This window comes from Carassius carassius, chromosome 1, assembly GCF_963082965.1.
Source record: "Carassius carassius chromosome 1, fCarCar2.1, whole genome shotgun sequence".
NCBI classification, from domain to species: domain Eukaryota; kingdom Metazoa; phylum Chordata; class Actinopteri; order Cypriniformes; family Cyprinidae; genus Carassius; species Carassius carassius.
The window spans coordinates 35,485,166-35,512,793 of NC_081755.1; the positions used below are offsets into that span (position 1 = coordinate 35,485,166).

General features: G+C 35.9%; 1 protein-coding gene and 1 non-coding gene across 4 annotated transcripts in view; one reads left to right on the plus strand and one right to left on the minus strand.

The window, feature by feature from the left end:
- The first annotated feature begins 1,104 nt into the window (after positions 1 to 1,104).
- Positions 1,105 to 1,176, plus strand: trnat-cgu (transfer RNA threonine (anticodon CGU)). The gene has a single exon. It is a non-coding gene; the product is annotated as a tRNA-Thr (tRNA).
- Positions 1,177 to 24,544: 23,368 nt separating this feature from the next.
- Positions 24,545 to 27,628, minus strand: part of rab11fip4a (RAB11 family interacting protein 4 (class II) a) — a 38,593-nt gene continuing 35,509 nt past the window's right edge. For all 3 annotated transcript variants that reach the window (XM_059557143.1, XM_059557144.1, XM_059557145.1), the window contains one exon: positions 24,545 to 27,213. In XM_059557143.1, coding sequence (XP_059413126.1) covers positions 27,097 to 27,213 — 117 coding nt within the window. In that variant the 3' untranslated portion in view covers positions 24,545 to 27,096. The remainder of the gene's footprint in view (positions 27,214 to 27,628) is intronic.

Sequence of the window (27,628 nt, forward strand, 5' to 3'; positions counted from 1 at the left end):
AAATTTCAAGATTCAAGAGATTCAAGATTTTTAGTAGTCAGCATGTGACCAGAAGTGAAATGTGAGTCAGGTATGCTCCATGCACAGTGCAATTAAAGAATAGCCTACTAACACAAGAAAAAAATTATATAGGCTAAATATGGTATGGAAAAAGTAAGATAAAAAAAAAATAAGAATTCAATAAAATGCTTATATAAAGTAAAATGTGCAGGACAGTATACTGTAGACTTAATGAATATTAAGATGAGCAGGGACTTGCAAGAGAATAATGTGCAAACAGGTTGTACAGGGTATTTACAACAAAAAAAAGTAAATAAATAAAAATGACAAACTGCTGTGTGCAAGTGACAACGTCAGTATATTAAGTATCTTATCTACTGTTAATGACTTACATTTCACATTTTACATTTACATTACACCCGACTTATATTTCACTGCTGCTCTCCATATAACCATGAATGTGTCAAATAAAAATCTTGAATTAAGTGAAGTCATCTAGAAATTTGACAATAGGCTTGTCAAACCAAATCCATTATCGAAACCAAACATATTACCATTATAATAAATAATATCATGATATTTTCTTCACCGTGAAAGGTCAAGAACATTTTGGGAATCTACAAAACTAGATTTTATTTGTATTATTTATTTATTACATCATGTCCGTCTAACGTTACAATTGACGTATATTTGACGCGTAGTTCAAATAGACCGATGTGTCGGGATATTAGTGAAATACTATCGAGAAATAACATTACTGGTGCCTCGTCGCGTACTTTAAAAAGTACCAATGGCACGGGTTTTGCGAACGTTTGTTGTGTCATGTGGGAGATGCATTTGTTGTACTTTTAATCTGATTAGTTGTAGGCTTTTGATTTGAATGTCTACACATCCGGGAAACCTTTGGACTAATGTCTACCGGATGTTTCCAGTTTAGCAGAGGGAACAAAAATACCTGGCGCGCTTGATCGCTTCTATGATGTGTTTAAAAAAGAGGCATGGAGTCGCGCGACAGAATTAATAAACCAAACATTTCAATCATTAAATCGAGATTTTTTTGCGACATTACACCAAATAAAGCAACTTCCGGCATCTCGGCCGTCAGGCGCGGTGGCCAAGTGGTAAGGCGTCGGTCTCGTAAACCGAAGATCGCGGGTTCGAACCCCGTCCGTGCCTCGATTAATACAACATACATGGTTTTACAGAAACGTCTTTACATAAACAAACGAAAGCGCATCCAAATACTGTTTCTTTTCATATATTATTATTACACGAGCAGGTTTCATTTTATCAGGAGAAAACCTATAGCCAGAGCACAGACTTGAATCCAAATGTTTATATGTACCTATAACCTGAACACTGCAGTCTGTCTATACATGCACTCTGTGTAAGTTTGAAATGCCGGACTGAATACTATGAATAATGTACAAACACACATCACATCCTCATGAATATAGGCAGAAATGTTTGGAGTTAAGCAGCAGTTGTCCTCATCATAGACCGTGTTCACAGATGGATCCAAAGCAGATAATTGGGTATCAGCTGCAGCAATAACTGGAGACCAATGTCTTGTGGTCTCCTTGTGTCTATCCTCACAGCTGAAGCTCGTGCTCTACTAGGCTTACGGTCTTTAGAAAATGGACAAGAGAAACATATTTTAATTTCACCCACTCATGTAAAATACTTGTGCATTCAGGACTTGAAAATGTAAAGATTGATCATATTATATAAGATTTTAGCCAAAATAAGAGTCACTTCGGTATTTTCTTCTGCTGGGTTCCAGGTCATATGGGTTTTTTCCTGGCAATGAGAAAACGGACATCACTGCAAAAGAAGCGCTCAACATGAATATCGCAGAGTGTCAAATTCCTTTCTGTGATGTCAAACATGTGATAAACTTTTATATAATATATAACATAACGCTATATGCCATACATCCTAGTGTAAGAAAAATATTTTTTACAAGTTTTAAACCTAGGTAGGCCTATTAAGTTGTTTTTACAAGGTGTCTTTTAGGTCATACAGGACTTACACATAGATATTTATTAAAAGGTGAAGAACCACCATCACGTCTCACTTGCCAAATAAAAATGACTGTGAAGCATATTTTATTAGATTGTAGGCCTACTGTTTTTAATGTAATTAGACAAGGGTTTATTCAGTGGTGTGTTTAACTGATTTATTTTAAAATGCGTCACCTTTAATGTATTTTAGATCTTTTGTCTCGTGTAGATTTGAAATGAAAATAGATGCTGACATGTCCGTTAAAAAATAATGAATGAATAAAAAGTTTGTTATTTTAGTATTGCTTTATTGAGAAGAGCAAAGTTGGGAAAGTTTAAAAAATATATGTAAATCGGTGTGTGTAATGTTGTATCACGCATGTATCCACAAGATGCCGCTCGCGCTCCAAATTAAATAATATCTGGACTCTACAACGGCTACAGTGCGCAGCTAATAATGCATGACAGTGAGGATTCTACGACTCAACATTATAAAACCGAAAAGGTTCAAATCAAACAACACAACTGCTTTTGTTCTGTGTGACTTTAATATGTTTGCCACACTAAAGAAATCAATTGGATGTCTCTCGACAGCACGCAGACATTTCCCATTTAAGATATAAATGCGCACCCAGCAATAAACTTTCTAGCTGCTGTGCCCTAAACCAAAGACAAGTAGGTGAGTGTGACACATTCATAAATGCATGTGCTACCTAGAATGCCATTTTGGGGAGGGCCTGCGTGAGGACTGCGCGTGAGCTGAGCTCCACGCGCTGCTGCTGCTGCGGCTGTCTCATGGCACGCGACTGTGTGCAGAATCCAGGTAAATCCTTTAAGACGGTGACGGTCATCACTACCCTCCCGACGAGTGAACTTGAATAGATTTTGGCGCACGCAAGAGAAGAATAAACTCGCATATCTTCTCAGAAGAAACTTGCACGCAGGCTTCAGCGAAGACTGCATCTTTATTTCATTCCTGTGACAACAATCGGAACCAGAATTGGACCACAAACTTTCCTACAATCAAAACAGAGGACGTAAATCAAATACAAGCTGGGTTGATACACCTCTCAAACAATGGACGTCAAGCAGAGGTAAATTAATCTATTGTTGCTAGTTGTTGATAAGAAAATAAATCAATATGTGCTTCTACATAGATTTTTTTTTAGGGTAGCCTAATTTTTTATATATGTTGTTTGGCTTAAAGTTTTAATATGTAGGAATGAAACAGACCAAATAAAGTATATTAAAGTACAATTTAGTGAAATCATGTAGTTTTAGCCTAGGGTTATTCATTATAAAGAAAACATAACAATGGATGTATAATAAAAGACATTAGTGTGTTAGAGGTTGGGTCTTTACGGGCAAGGTGAGTAGTTAAATTTACTCTCAACTGGCCTACAAAGTCCCAGTTTCTGGCTCATGTAATCATCCTACTTATTCCTGTCTGAATGGATATATCATAATACGCACATAAATAATAATAAGAAAAAATATTCAGCTGCTCTGTAAGTGGGAAACATTAGAATGAGAAAGAACTCAGTTGTAAGCTTTGCTTATAAGTAATGGAATACTAATTGCAATACAGTATTTTAAATAATTTTGTAAAATAATTATCCAAAGTAGTTTGCTCAAGGCGTTCTCTAAAGGATTCTCTATGCAATATCCCACTTTTAGTAGAAGTTAAGATCATATATTTAAAAAATGCGGCTGATTTCTGACTGAGCACATAGTTATCTATTTTAGTGTGATTTGTTGAACTTAAACACTTAGGCCTATCAAGCTGGATTTAGAATTTAGTATTTCCTATCATTTCACAAACATTTCGGTAGCTCATGACTGTAATATTGAAAGTACCCTCACGCTGTGTAATGGGCATGTTTGTAGTGCGTGTATAAACACAGAAATACCAATCCGAATAGGAAAGAATCCCGCTCCAAAATGCACTGAACTCATTCACCCCTCTCAGCTACCCACTTAAATCCCAAAGCAAACCCGTCTTTTTATAAGGGCAATTTATAAACCCCTGGCATGAGGGGAAGATGGAGGCTAAAATTCCCCTCACTCTCTTCCTAATTTAAACTTTTCACTTGTTGGACGGCTGACAAACAGGGTCTCGCTCGTTCCCAGTCGTCAGAAGCAAGGAAGTGATACAGCAGCCCCATGCCTGTGCTTCCTCAGGGGAGGGAACGGGTGTCCAGCTCTCACCAACAAACAGCCGCCGGACTGAAAGCCGGCTCCGTGCTGTTGAAATGTGAGTCTAGGAAGAGGACAGAAAAGGCAGCAAGAAAAATGAGGGACTTTTAGGGGCAGCTGTGTTTTATTAACCCAGTCATAATGCCCCTAAAAATCCTTATTGCTCTTGCAATTTTCAGCGTCCCTGCATGGACAGACATGAACGAGCAGGGCATGCACACTCTAATCTAACAGAAGACATACAGAGAATAAGAAAGCCTTCTTGTGAAAGGCTTTTCAGACCCTCCTTTTTAAATGCAGTTTCCTAATTTAGCTATTTAGATTTGTGGTCTTTGCGACACAGTCAAAGAATTGTCAAAAGATCTTGTGTAACTTAATGCAAAACACACTATATGTGATTTATGTTAATAAAGCGGTTGAGTTAATACAGCCTTTCCTTTCATTAATGCAATGTACATTTCCCCTTTCAAACCAGCTCTTTTTAAAGACGTGACTTCATTCTGCTATGAATCGGATTGTTTTTTGTCACGTCCACTAGTCAATGTAAGCCTTGTGAACACAGAATGAAGTTCCCCTGCTTGAGGTTATGTCTTTTCAGAGTTGGTCAGGAGACCTCCGAGACAAAGTTGTGTCAGTTTGAGCTCATTCATTCTCCCAAAACTTTCGAGTAAGTCGTCCAGTTCTTCTGGACATGATTGTATTACCCTGTAGGTGTTCTTAGATTGAGCTTGGCCAGTCAGAACAAAACCTGAACCTGCTTCATGATCACAGCAGATTCTCTCCCTTATTATAATGCAACATGGATATCACACTGAGAAACTCAATAAACGGTCTGTATCGTCCTGCATTTTGGTGAAGGGCAGGTAATAGCCTGCACAGAGGCTGAGAGAAAAAGTGACTCAGCTCGGAGTCGATGCATGCTCTTTGAGATCGCCTGCTGTCCCACACATCTCTGTTGCACTTCGCTACTATCACAGCACGCTGGAAATGGTGCGTTTCCCTCCGGCCAGGACCTCCCTGTGCAAAAATAAGCCACAGAGAAAGGCATGGCTATTAAAGACTATGAAAGATATTAAAGCAATATTTCAGACACTTTACATATTGAACTATATACTGTGTACAACATACATTATCTACTCTACTGTTCAAGAGTTTGGGCTCACTACTTTTTTAAAAATTAACTTAATACTTTTTTCAGCAAGGAAACAATAGCTTGATCAAAAGTGATGAAAGCATTTCTAAATTACAAAAGATTTCTATTTTAAAAATGCCGTTCTTTTGAACTTTCTATTCATCAAAAAATCTTAAAAACAAGATTTCAAGAACATTAAGCGGCACAACTGTTTTTTTATCATTGATGATAATAATAATAAGTGTTTCTTGAGCTGCACATGAGCATATTAAAAAATAAATTCTGAAGGATCATGACACACCAAAGACTGATGGCTGCTGAGAATTCAGTGTTGTCATCAAAGGAATACATTTTAAAATATTCAAATAATAAAAAAGTAATTATATTTCCCAATATTGCTGTTTTACTGTATATTTGATCAAATAAATACAGCCTTGGTGAGCATGAGAGACGTCTTTCATAAACATCCTGCCAATAACAAACTTTTGAAAGACAGTTTAACATTTTGCTCATTCAACTGGCTGGCTTTATGTCTGTCAATTAATGTAAAATGTTAAGCAAATTAATTGCACAATATGCTGATAAATTACCAGCTACCAATATTTGATGAGAAAGAAAAAAAACAATAGATAATTCAGTAAATTTGCATTTTTTTGTAGAAGACAAGTAAAGCACTAAATGAGATTACAAAAATTGGCTTTGAATTCTGTATATTGTCTATTCATATCACTACATAGCATAAGTTCACAGCAACTCATTTGTTCAGTTGTTTGTTTATATGCGCAGGCAGACTGTTATGCCATGTCTCGCTCCATTAGTGCTGTAAGCAAAAGAAAAAGAAACAACTAATACAAAAAAAAATCATTGGTATATAAAAAGAAATTATACAGCTCTAGAGGGAATCAAAGATAACAAACATTTGAATAGCAGCGTGCAAACAGAACTGGTTTTGACATTTTGGAGAGATACTGGGAGGGTATCCCTGAATTTTAGGGCAGTGATGCTGAAGTTACTATACTGCCAATGGAGGACAATGGAAGCATTATGGGCTGCAGAGTTCAGGACAAATTAACTATTAAAACAGTTTAAAGAGTAAGAGGTTACAAGAGAGTTACAGTAATCTAGGTGCAAGGTCGTCAAAGCATGCTTAACAATTTTGGTAACTTTGAAGCATAAGTAAAGGGCAAAAGGTTTGATTGTGCAGATGAGAAAACTCGATGAGGTGCTTGATATGGGCTTTAAATCAAAATGACAAATCAAAAATCACACCCAGGTTACTTAGAGTATGTGAAGTCTTCATGTGAACATCACAGATATGTAGTATTTCGGTTGTGTCATTGTTTAATTAGAAAATAAATAAAAGCCATCCACACGTTTGTATTGAAGCTGATGTGGTATCACACATTACCTCTGTGACTGTAGTACGTGACATTGATCAAGCTCACATGAGTATGTCTTCATAAGTGACATGCTTGTGGTTTTATGATGCACCTAAACCCAGATTTCACACACACACACACACACACTCTCACTTTTTACAAACAAACACACATAATGACGACGAGTGAAAACTTGTTGCGTGATCCCAAATGCTCATGAATAGCGTGTGTGTGTGTGTGTGTTTGTGATTCAGCAGCTGCGTGTTGTTGAGGAGTGAAGAGGCAGTGGTCTGTGACTGGGTGGAGAAGAGTACTAGAAGGTGGTGAGAAATGAAAGGTGACACAGATCTGGTGACTCAGCACAGACACACCTCCAAAGCCACACGGACTCACAGTCACAGTGAGGAATTTGTTTATCTGTAAACCGTTAGATATTAATGCTTTACAGTTTGTTCACTTCCGTTCATAGCCAGATTTATTGCATTCGTTTAGTTCTATCATGACAACTCTCTGAAGATTTTAGTGTGGTAATGAATATGACAATGTTTATGTATTTGGTCTCTGTGGAACAGATCTCCTACTCTTCTGCTGCTGCTGTTAGTTATTGCTGTTGTTGTAGATTATTGCTGCTGCTGCAAAGCAAGTACTGGAACTTGCTTCTGCCAATACAAATGCCGATAGGGTGCTGTGAGTATTTAAGACATACTGCTGCTTCACAAGTAGCATATATTACCTGTAGCAGATCTATATATGTGGAGCTGTGAGTGCAACATGAGCCAATCAGCTTGTGCCAAGTATTTTATGTGATGTGCTATATATAGACTGAGAGAGAAATATAAGTGTTATTATCGTTCATTAAAACAAAAACCATTAAAACATTTTCGTTGCTTGAAATAAAATAAACTTTAACTGAAAAAAATTCAGTTATTTTATGTCAGCTAGTTGCCACATAAAATTGATCATTTTAATTTAGTAAGAAGTACTAAAATAAAATGAATATATAAAAACGTATAGAAATTAAATAGACATATTTTTAAAATACGAAAACTAATAAAAAATTTAATAATTACCAAAACTTTAAAATTTAAGTGATTCAAAATATTAACAAAAACTAGTATAATATATCGATAATACAAAAATAGCTCTGAACAATAAACAGTTGAAATATATAACATGTAAAACATATAACAATTATTTTTCTCTACTTTTGACTGGTTTTCTTGTTATTTAATGAAAAATGATTGCTTCTGTGGTCCTCATTTGTAAGTTGCTTTGGATAAAAGTGTCTGCTAAATCACTATATATATATATATATATATCCCCAAAAATGTCTACACTAATCTTTTCCATAACAAAAAGTTTGTGATCAATGCTTGTCATGTTCATTAAAATTGTACAAAAATTATTTACCTAGTGCAATCTTTAGCATTTTAATCACAAAATGCAATTGTTTTAGACAAAAGTCTTATGCATATAGGAGAAACCAGTAAGTTGTTTAAAAAGTGGTGGGTATTTTTCTGGCCTTTGGTCATGTCTTATCTTGCCTAGAGCACAGTGTGAGCCAGGACCGCAAAAATAGGTGCATGACGATCCTGACTTAAAGAGCAGCCAGTATTTTGTTTCTGGTGCCTGCTACAGACACAGAATGATGTTTTCTTCTTTCTCCGCAGCAGGAAGAGGCCTCAGGCCTGTAGGCATCATCCAGCTCCAACTGAATAAACTACATAAAAGCCCAAACCACAATCAAAGCACTTCTTTTCAGTTTTGCATTTACATAATGTAGTAGTTTCACCCGGGTGTAACTGTCAAATTGTTGGCTCTATATATATATTTATATACTGTGCTCATGTGTGCAGTTGTATAGATACATATTCAAGCATTATTAATGCTAAACAAATGTAACCAAGATACACAGTCTCTACTAAGCCTCTGCTGGATGAAATAAGGAGAGGGAATGCCAGAATAAATCATACACCTCATGATTAAAATGATTCGCAAACATGCCCTGTGGTCTTTTAGACCTCCGCCAAAACTTTCTGCGAACAGTGAAAGATTTGCCAGGAGAACTGAAAGATCCTGTCAAATATAAAACAAGATGAGTAGAGGTAAAGAAATCTGCTTTTGTTCAAGTGAAAAATGAGAGAGGCAGCAGTGCCAAGATCGAAAAAGAGAAAGCAGCAGAAAGATACCACAGAAAATGAAATGTGAAAGAACAGACATTATATAAATATATATACACGATTATACAGTGCTGTAGTGAACACGATATAAATGACACGTTCAGAAGTACCCAGCCAGCGGTCTGCAGCCTTGTGGTGTGCTCTACCACCAAATTTATTTTTAGTTTGAGGCAAACAATTTTCTTTGCATGTCTGTCAGGGGGGGGGGTGTTTAAAGAAACAGACAAAACATCTTTTATTCAAATTACATTTGCTTTATGTGGACACAATCTGTCATCTAGCATGAATATGTCCTTTGATACCTGGACTCTGCTTTCAAATTATTTCCTGTTCGGCAAGCAAATAGAGAAGCTTGTCAAAGACTGTCTGGCCAGTCAAACATATCGACCACAGGTCAGATAAAAACGTTAAGATGAAATCAAATCAGTTTAGGAAGTTTTGAAAATGAATGTGCGGTTGAATTTATGCACAAATTGGACTTCTTGTTTATAAAAGGGAAACAAATTTGATAGAAAACTTTATTTATGAAATGTATTGTCTAATTCCATAGCATGATTTTCTTTTACAGGCTTTTTAGCAACGGCTCAATTGATCAAAAATGGACAGCACAACGTCCTGACAACTGGGCATTTTCAAATAAACTAATGTGGTTGTAACAATTTAAATGATATGCAATATGAGCAGTCATAACTGACTGTGTAGTAAAGTCTATTGTCAATCCAAATGGGCAGCCAAAAGCCTTTTAATATCCCAGACAGGATTAGCCAAATATAAATTCCTTTTGTCAGTTTTATAAGACAGATCCTTTTCTTAAAAGATGTCATTTCAGTCATTTTAAATTCCAATGATTTAACTTATTTAATTACAGTATTAAATAATATTAATCATTATTTTTATTCTGTAAAGCGTTTTTTTTTTTGTAAAGTGAAAACCACTAATAATATTTTTTTTAATTGTATAGGTTATGAAAAATTATTACAATAAAATGAAATGTTAGTTGATCATCGGCTTTTATTCATAATAGGTACAAATTAGTGTCACTTGATAGTTTATATTAGAAACCTAAAGGAGGTCAATAAAAAAGTTAAAATTGTGATTAAAAGATTTATGAAAGTTAATGCCTGTAAGTCAAATATCTTGGTCATTTCTTTACTAAAACAGTGCCACAATTCAAGATAAAGCAATTTTAAATGTCAAGTCAAGTGTTTTAAATTTTCTGCAAGTAAATGGTAATTATAATTACATAAAAGACAGGGCATAATCTCAGTTTGCTGATATCCCTTGGATTTCCTGAGACAATTGCATGCATAAATATTTATTTCAGAATCAGCTAATTCTAACAGACACATGCTTTACATTTATTTAATCTGAGGCAGATGTTTTATTATTAACATCTATGATGAGAATAGGAATGTTATTCTGTCTGCTGAGAAGTCTGTTTGGGTTTGGACTTTATTTTATTGTATGTGTTTTCATTTGTGTTTTAATAACAAACAAAAAAACTATATATTTATGTAACAAAAATGTTTACTCCATTGCAATGAATGCCAAATGCCGAACAATGTGCATTTTCACAACTTGAATCAGTGCCAGAAAGGTTTAACTTGCAAAGACATTTTAAAAATACAGAGATCATGTTTATCATGTCCACAATGCTTTAACCAAGTATAAATCAAGTTTTCTTGCCAAAACCATGCTTTTCCACATTTGGCACAGAATTACTGTTCCATGTAGTTCACCCAGCATTTCAGTGTACACAACTGACAGCTTAAAAACTAGAGGAGCAAAATAAAGGGGCGTTTACCCTTCCTTAACATCATATTTAATGAGTCTAGCCTCGTTGTAAACAGTATTTGTCTGAAAATAAAAAATAAATCTAAAATGCCTCTCGAGCATGTACAGCAAGAGCTCTTAGTTTTGCTAGACACAAAGTCCATTTGTTTGCATTTGTGAGCCATGGGCCAGAGGACATTGGAGTGTTTGCTTATGGTGACACTGAGTATTATCATCAACATAATGAACTAGACTGTTTTAAAAGCCTTTTTGGTTCACAAAAAGCATTAATTTTGCGATCACTGTGTATAGCATGTCACAAACGTGTTTTATTTACACATCTGTGGTAAATATCATTTTCAAACTTTAAATAATGTTTATATAAACAAATACCAAACAAAATGATGATAATGCTACACATTACCTCAATATTACCTCAATAATAAACATTTTAAAAGAACAAATAAGAACAAATAAATAATGTAATTTATAGCATTTGATAAAAAAAAAACATGTGACTGTTAGTTAACAATCCTGAAGCTAAAAACAATGGCTATTTGCTCCACCAGAGCTGTCTAGTGAAAAGTGTTGATTAATTTTTGGCAAATGTGGTTGTAGACTGTAACCAATTATCCAACTGAAAGGCAGGATCCAACCTTAAATAACCCTAAGAAACAAAACGCACTTTTTCTTGCACAGGCTGGATCAGTGAATTAACCACTGCCTTGACCCACTTGTGCTGAATGCTCTTTGAATGAGTCCATCAGGGGAGTTGACATCTTTGTTGCAGGAAGATAAAGAGGGGCATCAGTGCCCAAATTTAGCCCATTGTGGGCCAGGCCAGCTAGACTGGTAGAAATTGATGCTAAATGAGAGTTACAGACCACACAGCACATCTACAGAGAAAGGACAACTACTTTTACTAATTTTATGACTGCTCAAATATATATATATATATATATATATATATATATATATATATATATATATATATATATTATAAATAAATATATAATTGATTTACTTATTTTTCAGAAGTAATTACTCCATCCTTCAGAAATAATTCCAATATGCTGATTTGCTCCTCAAGAAACATTTTATATCATCAGCGTTGAAAACTGTTGTGCTGCTTAATAGTTTTGTGGAAACTGTAATACATTTTTTGATGATTCTTTGATGACTAGAGAGTTCAGGAGAACGTCTCTTTGGAATAGAAACTTTTGTAACATTATGAATGTCTTTACTGTCACATTTGATCAATTTAATGTGTCTTTGTCAAATAAAAGCGGTCCAATTCTCACTATTGACAAGCCAGTAACTATGTGATTTTCCTCAATAAACTTCTAATGTGCTTTTTATAAATAGTTTAGGTACCATCAGATAGGATTAGGGATGTAAAATGTGATCAGAATATGTGCTTTATAAGTACTAATAAACAGTTAATATGTTAATAATAGGCATGCTAATAAACAATGAGAATTGGTCTCTATACTGAAGTGTTACCTTATTTTTATTAAATGTTGTTTACATTTAAATGTAACTTACATTTACCTTTATATCCCCTTTAGTGAAGATGTTTTCAGCCTTGGGTCCCAGAAGATAATCCAGGACATCAGTGGACAGAAAAATATATTTTAATTACCACTTTCTTACTATTAACTCAGTTGTACCTAATTATCTTCTACACATTATTTAATGCAGCAATGTTAGTTAATGTTTTAATGAAAGATATTTAAAAGTCCTAACATTCTCACCTAAAAATGAAAATTCTGTCATCAGTTACTCCGCTTCATGTCCGTCCATCCCTGAATGATTTTCTGTCTTCTTCACATCCCAAAAGAACATATTTTGGAGAATGTTTTAACGCTTTTGAATCCATATAATTAAAGTAACTGAGGTCCAAAACAACACTGGACTCCACTTACATTCATTGTACAGAAGAAGAAAAAATCATGCTCCACAGAAGTAAGGTTTAAAACGACATGAGGGAGAGCAAATGATGACAGAATGTATTTATTTATTTGTTTGTTTGTTTTAACTATCCCTCTAATAGAGACAGAGGATGTTTTTGATGAAGAGGGTGGCTTAATATAGCCAGGTATTCTCAGCATGTCTCACCTCTCTCCAACAGCCCAGTGATTTGACCCTCAGGATTAACGAGTCAGTGTTTATGACAGAGGCCCACACACACATTATCCTGATGTGAAACTCAACCCGTGACTCTCCATTGGAAATTAACATCAGCATTCGAAGTGGACATGTGCTGTCAGATACCAAAATTGTGATGACCGTCATTAGCAGTTAGTTAATTTGCAATTTCAAACCGGGTCTGTTTTGTAATAGATGCTAAATAAAGCCTAATGTATACATCAGCAGTTATGCAGTCAGTTTACTTCTATTTAAAGTTCTAATTTTCTAAATATGTGATGGACTCACTGCTAAGGTGTGAGTTTCCTGACACTAGCCTAATATAAGACACAGATGAGCAGATGCTTCTGCCAGGGCAAGACAACACATAGAAATGCACAAATGGCTTTTTAAGTGCCATGCCCTGCACTTACTACCACGTCGGTTTTCTGACAATCCATCACCGACGTGCGAGCCAAGGGCTAAATGAAAACCAAATATGCCATACCTGCAGAAAGCTGAGCCAGCTAACACATGGGTGTCAGTTTGCTCATGTCGTGTAGGAGCATTTTATGAGGTGATGTAAATGGGATACAGAAGTAGCTCCTTCTTCTGCACGCTTCATCTCGGGGTGTGTCATCCTTTAGGCCTCCTGAACCTGCGCTGGGGTCAGAAACAGGAGAACCAGATAGATTATCCAGACCAGATACAAGCTGTTCACACACACCGAGACACAGAATGCACTTTAAAGGTCACACATCCTGTGGATTCATGTAATGGATCATATAAAACATATACCAGATGTTAATTTCCACTCAGAAATGTTTCCTATTTCTCTCTCGATTGTGTGTCTGTAATGTTAAAGATAATAATAGAAGTATTTCTGGTATTCATTTTAACTCCAGCCCTCACACCCACACGAGGACAACAAGTCACATGCTTTCTCATTGGTACCAGAAGCAACAAGTCAAACAGTCAGGATATAGACTTTCAGTGTAAACTCACATTGGATTTGATCAGTCTTATAAATTTAAATAAAAGTGAATCTTTGACGCTGCATCTTTCATTCTGTCTTCTTTTTTTCAGATGGAGCTGACTTCATAAATCGTCAAGATGACAGTTAGTTTTTATCATATGCTGATTGTATATCATGATGATTTTATAGGAGACATAGTTCTAATACACAGAACTATATTTCAAATGTGAGGTTGTCCAGAAACACATACTTTTTGATCCATGGCAGGAGTTTTTAAACCGTTTGATGTCAAAGACCCCCAAGTATGATACCACAGTGAGAGACTCTCTTCCAAACTATACAGTACAAAAAGTTCAGTAAAGAGTCAGTAAATGTTTCTTATTTAGACATAAGGCTTTAATTTTATAGCAATTATGAATTCAAAAATATTTTGAAAAATATTTGTTTTATATAAAAAAAAATGGTGCAGTGTGTTTTCTTTACAGTAAATTGTAACTTTTTTTTTTTTTTTACATTTTGATACTTTAATATCTTGATATTATTCCACTTCTGCAATAATCTGCAGATTGTCTTCTTTAAAAAGAGTCCAACCTTAGGTCTGTATTCCAAAGCGGCCATGGGTTATAACGATTTAAGTTTGAATAGTGCACTTTCACATCTATATTCAAAAATTGGGGGTGGCACTTAAAGGGTTAAACAAATATAGATTGGTGAGCAAAAGAGATTTCTTAAAGAATAAAATCAAAAATAAAATAAAATAAAAATCTTACCAACTCTAAACATTTGCATCTGTTGACATGTATACAGACCCATTAATACTGTGTAAAAATAACTGCATTCAAGCTAAAAATTTTTTTTTTAATAATATCTGGTTAATATTTACTTTGTTTTTTTTGTCCACTATTAGAATAATGCAAGATCTTACAAACAAGGGTTGTCAATATGGTTGTCTGAATGAAACAGTATAATGTCAACATAATGCAATTGATCTTTTTTTCTTTTTCTTTTTTTTTATGTGCACACTCCGATTCCCCTGATGCCATTTTGAAAACTTCAGACCTGTAAGATTAATTTTGTGGTAAAACAACTTTCAGGTTCTCAATCCAAAAATCTTACATACTCACCTAATGTGCATACATTTTATTTGGAAAGAAGATGCACATAAACTACAATGGAATGCATTGACCAAATAACTTCCTAATGCATATAAAAAGTTATGTAACTTTGCCTTAACAAGGCATGTGACAGTAATATCAGTGTATAGCATCTCACGTGTTGCTCTAGTCATTCTGAAATACTTGAGCCAAAGCCTGTAAAAATGATCACATTGCATGGAAATATTTCAAATGATCACAAATTATGTTTGCAATATTCCTGCCATTTGGAATAACTATAAACATGGTGTTTGGTGAACAGTAGGCCAAGTGCTGGAGTCGCTTTGTCACTCACTAAGCCACAGTAAGACGAGGGTAAAACGCAGGGGCGGCAGGGCAAACACAGATGCATATGTACACCAGCCATATAACATCATCAATACCTCGGTTTCAAGGCGTAGGACTCAAAAAAAGGCAGTATTAAATTATCAGAATGAAAGGGAAAAAACAAGCAGTTGCGTTTAGACTTCTAGCACCGGGACCTTATCAACATTGAATATATGTGCTTGAAATCCAGGCGTTTTGATTTAGACCGTTTCCTGTCTTTAGTGCAGCACTTGGCCCAATGCATTAGGCCCAAGAGAAGCATTTCTACAGGCCACCATGCATTAATGAAGCCATCCTGGCCCTGCTTTAAAGAGAGACCGTTAATACACTGTTAAGACTACATTCCAGGGATGATTTAAGGAGGACGGCGAGACTGCGCTCTGGAGGAAAGGTTTTTATGGATTGAGGAGTCATGTAGGGAGAGGGCCAGGTCTCTCCAAAAGTGTTTCAAACAGAGAGGAACAGGCATCTGGGTAAGCAGTACAAGGGCCACGAGGAGTAGAAGTTTTCAGTTTTTCATCTAATATTTGTTTTGTATTTTATTACAGCATAATTTTAATTAACAAAAACTATTTTAATAGTTTTAGTTAATAATAACAACACTGCTTTGTACCCTTTTGTACACAGTAAAGGACTGATGCTGTCCTGACGGTGAGACGTGCACAAGCATGAGGGAGAACGAAACACACCCTTACACTCAGTTTCACCCTTTTAGAGGAGATCACGATGTACATTCTAATTATTTACATCCTCATCTAGTGTGTATTATAGAGACGGAGAACAGGCTGATTTATAGAGACATGATGCTTTGAGAGGTCAGGCCTGAGGCATAAATCTGAAGCGATATCAACAACAAAAGACAAAAACTAATCATGCTTCCATGTGTGACAGAGATAAATCCCAACTCTAATATCTCGAGTAAAACCAGGTAAAACTTAGAGGAAGTTCTGCTGAAGGCAAGCGAGTCTGATGACTGCCAAGATGTTCATTCCCACACCTCTCACCTAAACCTGACATTGTTTTAAAAAAAATTAAATAAACAAGAAGGTAAAATTAAGTAGCTCACTTACTTATATTAGCAGTTTCTATTTCTGTAATTGTATCATTGTGTAAAAAAATAGTTCCAAACTAAGTAAAAAGTAGAAAAAACTAGAAGCGAAGCGTCTCAAAGCAACTCACAGCTTGCGTAATGGAATGAATCCGTGTGTTCTCGATTCGAATCGATTCACTAAAAGATTCAATGACTCACTCAAATCAACTGCCGTTCAAGTGGAACCAGAAAGGCAGATGGGAAAACAGGATGTTTTTTTATGCCTCCTGTTAAGAAGGGATATAATTGAAAGCTATATTATAAAACATAAAAAAATAGAATATAGAAAAATAGAATATCATAATAACAAATTATCAAAAAATCTGATTGGATTATGTCTTAAAGGGTTACTCCACCCCAAAATGAAAATTTTGTCATTAATCACTTACCCCCATGTCGTTCCAAACCCGTAAAAGCTTCGTTCGTCTTCATAACACAATTTAAGATATTTTGCTTGAAAACAGGGAGACTTGTGACTGTCATTATTTTCGATTTCTTGTCGTACAAAAAGTATTCTCGTCGCTTTATAACGTTACGGTTGAACAACTGATGGCAGATGGACTATTCCGACAATGTTTCCATTCTGGACCTTGACAGTGTAATTTACTACGGGACAGTCACAAGCCTCCCGGTTTTCATCCAAAACATCCTAAATTGTGTTCCGAAGACGAACAAAGCTTTTACTGCTTTGAAACGACATGGGGGTAAGTGATTAATGACAAAATTTTCATTTTGGGGTGGAGTATCCCTATAATATCAGCTGCATGTTTGAACTACTTCTGTGCTGATATAGGATAGCTACTCAGAACAACTCGCACGTTTGTGTGATGTTGCCTAATTTAAATAGTTTGTTTATAGTTGTACTTTAAACACTTTTATGTTGTTCAAAGGCTGTAGATGTCATTAAAATAGTATTACAAGCGATATAAGAAACTGGATGTGTTACCATTGGTGGTTGCACACAGACAAAGAACTCGTGTGGTAAATCCGTAGCCTAGCCAGTAACAGACAATGGCCTTAAATCACGATGATGAAACACTCAGGCAATGCACAGCTCAGAGCCAATGTTAACATTGGACTTATGTAGTTAAGCCTGTGTCTGCAGGTTTCACTGTCAGACAAATATCCATATTACCCTGACCCAAAACTGAGTCCCATCTATAGCTATTAGTGAGCTTAATGAGACCTCCTCACTCACAATAATACATGCAGTAACACAACAGGGCACGAACCTACACAACAAATATTAAGATGACTAATATGTAATAGACGTTTTCGCCAGTGTCTCAAAATAGCATCATTAGCATATTGGGGTCATGTAGTTTTGAAATCCATGATTAATGTCTTGGACATCTCTAGTACGATGAAGGCAGAGGCTTCGCACCTTTCCAACAACCTGCTCTTCAACCTGTCATACGGCCAGCACAGGAGACATAGAGGGAGAGATGTTTACTCGATGGTGTCCTGGTGCTGACCACCAGAAGATACAACAAGAGCACTTGAGCCAGACAGAAGGATGGGCTGGGTGTGGGAGCGTACAATAAAGATGATGAGAACATCAGGTCTGACTCATTTCCTCATATTCATGAGGATCACCAACACCACTAAGTGAAATGTCCTATTGTGTACACCAGTATCAGCCACAGCTTTCCCAGTGAGACAGAGGTTAAAGTCTAGCTCAATCCCAAATTTTAGTAATAAACAAAAAAGATATCCTCTCCCCATCATGTATGTCATTTCTACAAAGCATGTTTTTCTAATGTTATATTTGGTAACATTTAGTATAGGGACCAATTCTCAGTATTAATAGTTGCTTATTAGCATACCTTATTAGCATAATGGCTGTTTATAAGTACTTATAAAGCATTTTTGCATGATCATATTCTACATCCCTAATCCTACCCAATACCTAAACTTAACAACTACCTTACTTACTATTAATAAACAGCAAATTAGGTGTTTATTGAGTGTGACCTTGAAATCATGCAAAATCTTTCTTTTCTTTTTCGCTTTGCACAGTTTCCTTCATGGAAGAATGCATTCTGAGATTTTCAGGGATTTTCAGGAAGCAGCTCAAATCTAGAGTCAACAGTCTGTTAACAATGACATTCTTCTTCCTTTCAAGACTGCAGGCCACAGCAGTTTCTCAGCGCTTCCAAACATTTGCTCTTCTCATACCAAACTCATACCTGAAATACACATGTGATGACTGCTTTCTGCGGTCACAAACATAGGCCACTGCGAGCCCTGTTACCAAGCCAGTTCAAATTACCACGAGCTTCAAATGTGGTATTTTAAGTCCTACATTGAGTGTGGTCTGTAAAATGACTTTCAATTAGTTAGCCAACATTTGTTATAGCAGTTTTTAGAGGAATCTTTAAAGTGTGAAACTGATTTCTCTTTGCAGCTTGAGAAAATGCCATTTTGATGAATGGAACTGCTCTCTCAAAGTATCGTAATCCTCTTCGGTTTCCATCTGCACCTGCATAAGGTTTCTCCAGGCACACTGTCTAGTGAGCATGACTGAATTTGCTATGCATATTAATCTGATTAAATACTTCAGATTGAATAGACAGCTTGGGGTCATTACATGTGCCAAAAGAGATTCAAGAGACACTTAGACGTGAAGACACGCTGGTATGTCATTACCCAAGCATCAGTGCCATGATCTCAGGAGACGTCCAGAACCTTGTGATCTTCTCATGCTTGGTGGCCAGAGATGAGCTAGATGAACAAGAATGCCAGGACTATAACACGACCCACATGGCTCCACTCCTAGCTTGGCACTCTCTCCAGGCAGGACCGGCACAGTTGCCAAATCTGCTCCCCATTGGTGGGTTTGGCAAAGCCAGAACCTAGAAAATTTCTCAACACTGCAATCTGTTTTTCCATCAGTTACACAGAACCTGAAATGCCAAGCTGGAATCTGTTTCTGCTCTGCGTTTAGACTGACAAACAGATTATTGCCAAATGACATTCCAGTACGATGCACTAAAAACACTGCAGCGGGACTGCTTTAGACTCTCGTTGGCTAGTGCTTTTTAGCATGAGCTTTCCATAAGCCATTGTCTCACATTAGTCCCCAATGTGCTGGGCAGACAGACCAGGGCAGAATTTCCCTACTTTAAACAACACGTTTCTATGAGTCATTATATGGGAAAGAGACTGCTGGAGGCATGCCTGGACCGATCGGAGTTCCCCTTTACAGCACACACACACACACACACACACACATAGACACACTGAGTCACACACTCCAAGATCTCCAAAAGTTGTATTTTTTTCTTTACAAAGTGTCATTTGGGATCCAATGTCCCACTAAATTTGTCTTTATCTCTTCTGTAGCCCATTGCTATTCAAAATGCTGTTCTTAATGCAGACCTCAATGACTTCTGTCAAGTAATATTGTAATTAACACCATAGGACCGTAAAGCTTCCATATGTTCCATTATGAAGAGACTACCGTACATAAAGTCCCTTGGTGCTGTGTCATTCATACTGCATTGCAGGCCAAGAAAAGCCAAACTACTTAAAGGGACAGTTCAGCCCAAAAATAAACATTCAATCTTCATTTACTCACCCTCATGTCATTCCAACCACAAATGCATTTCTCTTTTTTGTTTCTGCAGAACAATCAAGACAAATTATTTTAGGGATGTTTGGGCCTAAACAACATTAGACCCCATTAGCTTTTATTGTATCATTGAATGGACCCTGTTTTGGGGCTCATTGTGTCCTATATCTACATAAAAAAAAAATAATAATAATATATATATATATATATAAACTTTGCTAGATTTATGATATTAATACATTTGGAAACTAGTCATCACAGATTGTGAAAAGGATCCATTGAGATATTTGTTTCATTTTCCTCAGCAGGTTTGGAACGTCGGGTGGATGAATAAATTATGACAAAATTTGCATCCCTGGACGAACTGTCCCTTTAAAAAGAAGAGTGAGAGAGCATACAAAGTGTTTTACACAGCAAACTGACACTATCCATGTGGCCTATCCAGTAACACTTATATAGTATAGTATAGAGACCAGTTGTCACTTATAGCATACTGGCTTTTTAAAGCACATATTTTGCATGACCACATCCCTAATCTTACCCAATACCGGAATTTAACAACTGAATTTAGTATTAAGTAAGTAGTATTAAGTCTTAAAAAATTATAATTAGGTAAGACTACTTTTATAATACTTTTCTGATAACACTTAAGTATAGACACCATACCGATTCTCACTATCAACTTTCTTATTAGAATGTCTATTATTAGCATGTTGACTATTTATTAGTACTTATAAAGCACATATTCTGCATGACCATATTCTACATCCCTAATCCTAATACCTCAACTATTAGTAAGCAGCAAATTAGGTGTTTGTTGAGGCTAAAGTCATAGTTAATGGTTCATTAATAGCCAGAATTGGAACTTAGAATAAATTGTGACCAAGTACTCTAACTGACTTTTAAAGCAAGATGGCCAGTGATTTTTTTTCATTCAATAGGCTCTTACATATGATGGAATTATCTTAAAGTGAATCTTTTGTCCTCCTATCAGTCTGACTACGTGGGAGGCCTTCAGATTTTTGCCTAAGAGTAAAACCTCACTAAAAATTTTAAAACTTTAATTTCCCTCGAAAGACCTGAGTGAAGATGGCCCGCTGGACGTGTGGGAGATCGGTGATCTTTTTATGGCCAGAGGGCAGACTTCACGCAGAGAGCAGCAATTAACAAGCAGGTAATCGATTTTCTGGCGAGGAGATTTGTGAGTCTCTTAAAAGCACCCTGTGAGAAAAGCACTTAGCATGGACAACAGGGACTTAAAGGGATAGTTCACCCCTCATGTTGTTCAAAAACTGACAAAACATTCATTCATTAATTCATTTGGAGAAGAAGACGTAGAATGAAAGTCATACTGGTTTGGATCAGAGTTATTATCGTTAACTGAAACTATCCCTCCCAGACTCCCTGCCGAAAAACAAAACCATTAAAATCAGCCTAAGCTGCTTGGCTGGTTTAAGCTGGTCTTCCAGCCTGGCTATTATTATATTTATGGAGTTAAAAAACTCAAACTTGTTTTATTTCTCACAAAATGTCTAATTTTTTTTGTTTATTTCCATGTACTAAAATAACACAAAAAAAATGAAACAGATTTTTAAATAGTAGTAAAAAACAAGTAAAAACAAAAAGTAATCCGTCAAAAAATATAAAACTAATGTAAAACATAACACTATACGGACTGACATGTGGGTGATGTAAATTATGACATTTTTTTTTTTGGTGATCTGTCCCTTTAAAGCTACGTATTAGAATTAAAAACCCATTCACCGCCTATATAGAAAAGTAGGAAACAAACAGCTTGTTACTGACAAAACAAAACAGAAAAAAAAATCGGACTAATCTGATCTTGGATCATTTTCTAGAGTCTAAACAGATCTTATCTGATCTTACGGAGCTGATTAACGTTCCACACTAACATGCTTTATGAGTGTTGGATCAGGTCAGTACTGTTTATCTATTCCAGCAGACTATAAAGTGACTCTCAGCTGTGATTCAAAGTCTCTGGCTAAAGTCCAAGATGGGCCCATCCTAAACGGAGATCCGAGAAAAGCCTGAAAGTGGGACAGACCCCTGCACGTTGGGTTGCTCACTTACGTCCTCCCTGCTCTTGTGAGAAGGAGGTCATTCACACCTTGCAGTGCTCAATCATGAGGAGCAGCCGTGCCTGGTCCAAATAAAGCGCTACATTCCCCGAGCAGAGAGGTAATGTAGCACACAACCTGACAGGCGAGTAGAGACTCTGAGGTCTGCTGTGGGAGTGAAACAGCTGTGGGCTACAGCAACAGACAGCCCATTTAAAACATATATGGCTAATAGCTTGAAGTCAACTTCAAAAGTGACCCTATTTACTTCTGAAAAGTATGCTCATTGTGAGCATTTTATTGTTGCATGCTCTTGCAAAGAAAAAATGGTCATAATCTTTTATAAAAAATAAATAAATAAAAATTCTGCTGAGATCACTTTGGACCACACAGGCTAATGTTAAACAATAGTCAAAACGCTATTTTCACAAATAACTACTCAGTTTGGCTCAGTTCTGAAAATAACGCCTAAGATTCAATAAATTATTAAAGTATAAAAGGCTCCCTTTTTGTAATATTCAGTTCACTCTCAAATATAAAGAGACATAGTTTCAGCAAGGATGCATTAATTTGATCAATAGAGACAGCAAATTCACTGTAAGTTACAAAAGATTCCTATATTTTTATTCATCAAAGAATCCTGTAAAAAATGATCATGGTTTCCACAAAAATATTAAGCAGCACAACTGTTTTCATCATTGATAATAACTAGCAATTACGTGGTTTTACCCTCTCTTGGCAACAACACATCATCTTCTAGCTAAGCAACCATCTCAGTCCTCTCTTTCTAAATATATCCCTTTAAAACCCCCAAAACCTGAGACAAGAGGTGTTTAGTGAATACCGAGGACAGGGTCTGGGAGGCTTTTTGTTTGGACAGCTGTGATAAAACACATGCAAGTCATTCTTGAAGAGCACATTCTTGTTGGATATGTCTAATGAGAATTGTGCAGGAGGTGACTGGCTTATCAGAGCCTCAGCAATGTCAAGAATGAGGATATTGTTTAAATACAAATACTTTATGCTGGGAATGCCAAGTGAAGCGCAGATATCATGAGACTTGCACATCTTTAGGCTACATGTGAGTTTATTATGTGACTATTATGTGTTCCAATTAAAGGCACATGATAGCTCTGAGGGTCTGTGGGATAAACACACATTGAGATGTTGGAATACAACATTGCCGCCTCTAACTAAAAAAAAAGAAAAGAAAAAATACCAATGGCAACTGAAGCTAATCTTCGTTTGTTGATGGACTTATTAGTTGAGTTGTTGTGAAAATGTCTCTGTTTCAGTCATAGAAAAAAAATCACCTCGGTTCATTGGTTTCAATTCAACAGTAGGTTAAAATGTTTAGAAAACTCCGTAGCACCCCCTGGTGGATTATTCAAGAGGACGTTAAAAGAATGCTCGTGTGAACTAGATTCAATAAACGTGCTATACTGTAAATGACTTAAGTCATAAACGATCTCTAATCAATAATATTTTGTTTACATTTCATGTAATCGCCTATTAGAAATTCCTGCGTTGTGAAGGAAAGCGGAAAGATCTGCAGATGAGAACAACCAGACATCCTTGTCATTCCCAGAATTTGTGTAACTTTCCCACCTGAACTGAACTACTTATTCACTTATTTTAGGGAAGTTATAGTTAAATCACATGTAAATCAGTGGCAGTGCCGTTTCTGGCTAAATAAAGATGATATTGTGGTTGGTCATAGGCCTATTTTTTTTATATCTGCAGACTTCACAGCACCTTGAGAAATCCAAATTTAGGGTGGTTTTAGAATGGTACATTGTCACAAACTACTGTTACATCTCATAGGCAGAATAAGTGCCACTTGAAGATTATGAGGGATAAGAAAATATAAAATTCTTGCTTTTCAAATAGGATTCAGCTATAGTGTCAAAAATGAAGATTCCAAATTGAAATATTTGTAGTGATGTAATAGAACTACTACTTTTGATTCTCCAAAGAACCTTTCAGTGAACAGCAAACTTAAAAGAACCGTTGTGTGTTACGATCATTAAGAGCTAAAGAAACCTTTTTACCACTTTAAGGAAACTTTTGTGCAATGGACAGGTTCATTGGATATTAAAGGTTCTATCATTGCCACAAAATAAACTATTTTCAAGAGTGTAGTGTAGTGTACTAATTCCTTTTGATCACTTTGAATAGATTTGACACAAATCCATCCTGTTATAAAATACTAAATCGTTTTTTATATTTCATTAATTGCTCCAAGAGTCACCATCGTTAAAAATGAAAGATTTTAAGATTTTCATAATTGTTGATTTTCCATTACATAAAAATATAAATTGTTGTAAATCCATAAAATTGCTAAAAATAATCCATAAAATTGTTAAAAAAATATATATATCCTTAATGCCACCTCCTGAAGCTGAGAACCACCTCCTGTGATGATGCAGGCTTTGTCCACTAGATGAAGACAAAGTTACACTTTGTGCATGCTGAAGCAATAAAGTTGTTTCCAAATTAAAATCGATCTATTCATGTGTTAAAAACTGATGGAGAAGACAAAGAATTCAATACTCTTGTCATTTTAAACCATGCCAAAACAAGTCATTTATTGTACATTTCAAATTTGTCTTAACTCTTGAGGCTTTTAAACTATTATTGAATTTTCTGAAAGCTTTTTCATTTGTCCTTTTCTACTCGCGTAAATATAAATGAGTAATAGTAATCTAGTTACATACCCACACACTGGACAAAAGAAAGGTCCATCTTTGTCTATAACAACAAAAAAGGCATAAACAACAAAAACCATTTTGTTTTGTAAACCATGACCCACAGAAAAATGTCAAACTGTGTTACGTCTAACCTGTAACAGTGGACACAGACACAGCACAACACTTCAAATGTGCAAAAATAACATTGTTGCTGTGCATGGGTCAGGGTTTGGTCATCCAGATGTTAAACAGAAATTATATGAAACATTAAGGTTTTGATATATGTGTTCCTTCAGAACTAACGTCTCCAAATCAAATTTCCTTTCTTTAGATTGATAATGAAGAACTAGTCTTGTCTGTGACATCAGCACTGATGAGCAAGGTGTGATGTCATTTCAGCAGTTACAAATTATTTATACATTACTTAGTTGCTTGTCATTTCTCATAAAACTGTATAAAAGACAGCCTTTCTTTTATTCATTAAGGTTGATGAGTGGCACATCAATACAAATATTAACTAGTTTCTGTACAACATTTACAATGAGTGAAAAATGCTACAACACAAAGAGAACAGAAAGATATAAAAGTTCCTCTAGAACCGATCAGATTAATAGTTATTGAAACAACCAAAACATTAACTGTTACATTCCAAATAAAGGGCAGAAACAGAAAGAGATTAAGACCATGCAAGGAAACAGATTCAGTATAATTTGTGCAACAAAGCAAAACTAGTTTGTGACAATCGAGCATGTTGTAGTATTGGCTCTTTTCCCAAACTACACAAGAATTGAAAACACTGATTCACATAGTAGTTGACTAGCTAAATCTGGAAAGTGGTAATATGGGAATACAGAATACTGTGGCATGGCGATACATTCATGAGATGTACAGTTCAAGCACTTTTATTAAATGTGCAGCTTCTTTTACCCATGGCTCTGATGTACAATATCGTCCAAGTGACCAAGACCAAAAAAACAATTAAGTATAATATCAGTAAGATTCACTATTTTTGAAAGAAGTCTTTTTTTTTTCTCACCAAGGCTGCATTTATTTTGATTAACAATACAGTCTTCAGTGTGACGTGATCCTTCAGAGATCCTTCTAATATGCTGATTTTCTTCTCAAGTAACATTTCTTAATATTTGGAGGATTCTTCATTAATGGTTTAAAAAGCAGAATTGATTTAAATCAAACTCACTTGTAACATTATAAATGTCTTTACTGTCACTATTGATCAATATAATGCATCTATGCTGAATACATTTGTTTAAAATAAATCTTACTGACCTCAAACTTTTTAACGGATATATATATATATATAAAGCTTATATATATAAACATTGCATATGTTTGAATTTAGACATTGCATTGTTCTAGTACAGACACTGACCATGATCTAAATGTTTAAAGCAGACTGTATTATGACCATCATTTGGGGGGCTTTTATAGTTCTTGTTCAACAAGAAGACATAATTATATCATAATCATTTACCTCTCATTCATTATTTATAACATCCATCTCTTCCTTAACCTTCAGCGGACCATTTCATCCAAACATCTAAGAAAAATAAACCTTTCTTTTTTGACATTTTCAATATAGTTGTCTTTCTATACGTATACTATATTGTATAACTGTGTCGTCTGTACTCACTTAGTTCACTTGTGCTTCTCTACAGAAAGGAAGCTGATGGTCAGCACATACCCGTTAGTTAGTTAGTTAGTTAGTTAGTTAGTTAGTTAGTTAGTTAGAAGCTGTAAGATCATTTCAGCCAGACTAAAAGCATCAGCCATGAACAGCAGTGTATCTTGGGATGGACTGGCATTATTTTATTATTGTTTCAACAGCAGACCACAATCTATGTTGGCAGAGAACATTCAAAAGAAGTCCCCTTATCTGCTGGTTATTACATTATGTCTTCCTGTTGCCCTGTCCATTGATTAAAACTTCATAGACAAACAGCACTTTATAAAGAAATTCTTGAGGGTTGATTAAATGCTTAAATGATATTAACAAACCCCACATGCCATAGGGTGCATGTAAAGCTCTCCTACATGGTGTGATCGTGTGATATTTAATATAATTCTACTTGTTTTGTTCATGTGTAGAATACAACACTGAGTTGTACATACTCAGAGGTAGTGTGTATATAACTGAGAGTGAAAAGTACACTTCTACTCTAGTTTCTAGTTTCATCACATGTTTTTGTCAGTTCTACAGCCTAAACGCACAGCGTGATGACATGAATAGTGACGGAGACCGTGACCCATGTGTGAGACGGAGCACATGAGAAACATGATCTTTTGCTCTGTAAATACATGATGACTTGGTGTAAGGGGGCAGACGCGGTGCATTTCACACCCCGGCCTGAAGGGGGAGCTCTCTGCCCAGTGTGAGTCCTCTATCCGCTCTCTGGAGCCTAATGCTTGATCTCTAAAATGGAGGGGTTGTGGTCGAGGATAGCCAGGATGATCTTGTCCATGTACTGCCTTAAACGGAAGTTGATCTCCTCTTGTTCTTTCAAAGCTTCTACCAGCTGGAAAGATGGAGAGATTGACCAAATGAGAGACAGACTTTTATTTAAAGCTAAAGGACGTTTTCTAAGTCCCTCTAGATTCGAACATCTTCTAATGCTCTTAATGTAAATGCAAGATGCCAACAAAACATAAACACACATATTACATACAGAATCATTCAGTAGTCAATTATAGGCTACCTAAAGCAGTAATTCTTTTAATAAAAACTTTTATTATTTTAATAAAACTTGCCTGTCAAAGTCGGTACTATATAACTAGAAATAGGGCTGTGGCTTCACTTTTGGCAGTAAGGTAGTAAAACGACAATACCCAAAGTATAATGCACAGGGGGAGGGGACTAATATGCAGTCCCTCAACGGGACCAGGCATAGCTACTTAACGAGGTTCAGTATTCTTTATGTCTCTGTACACTGT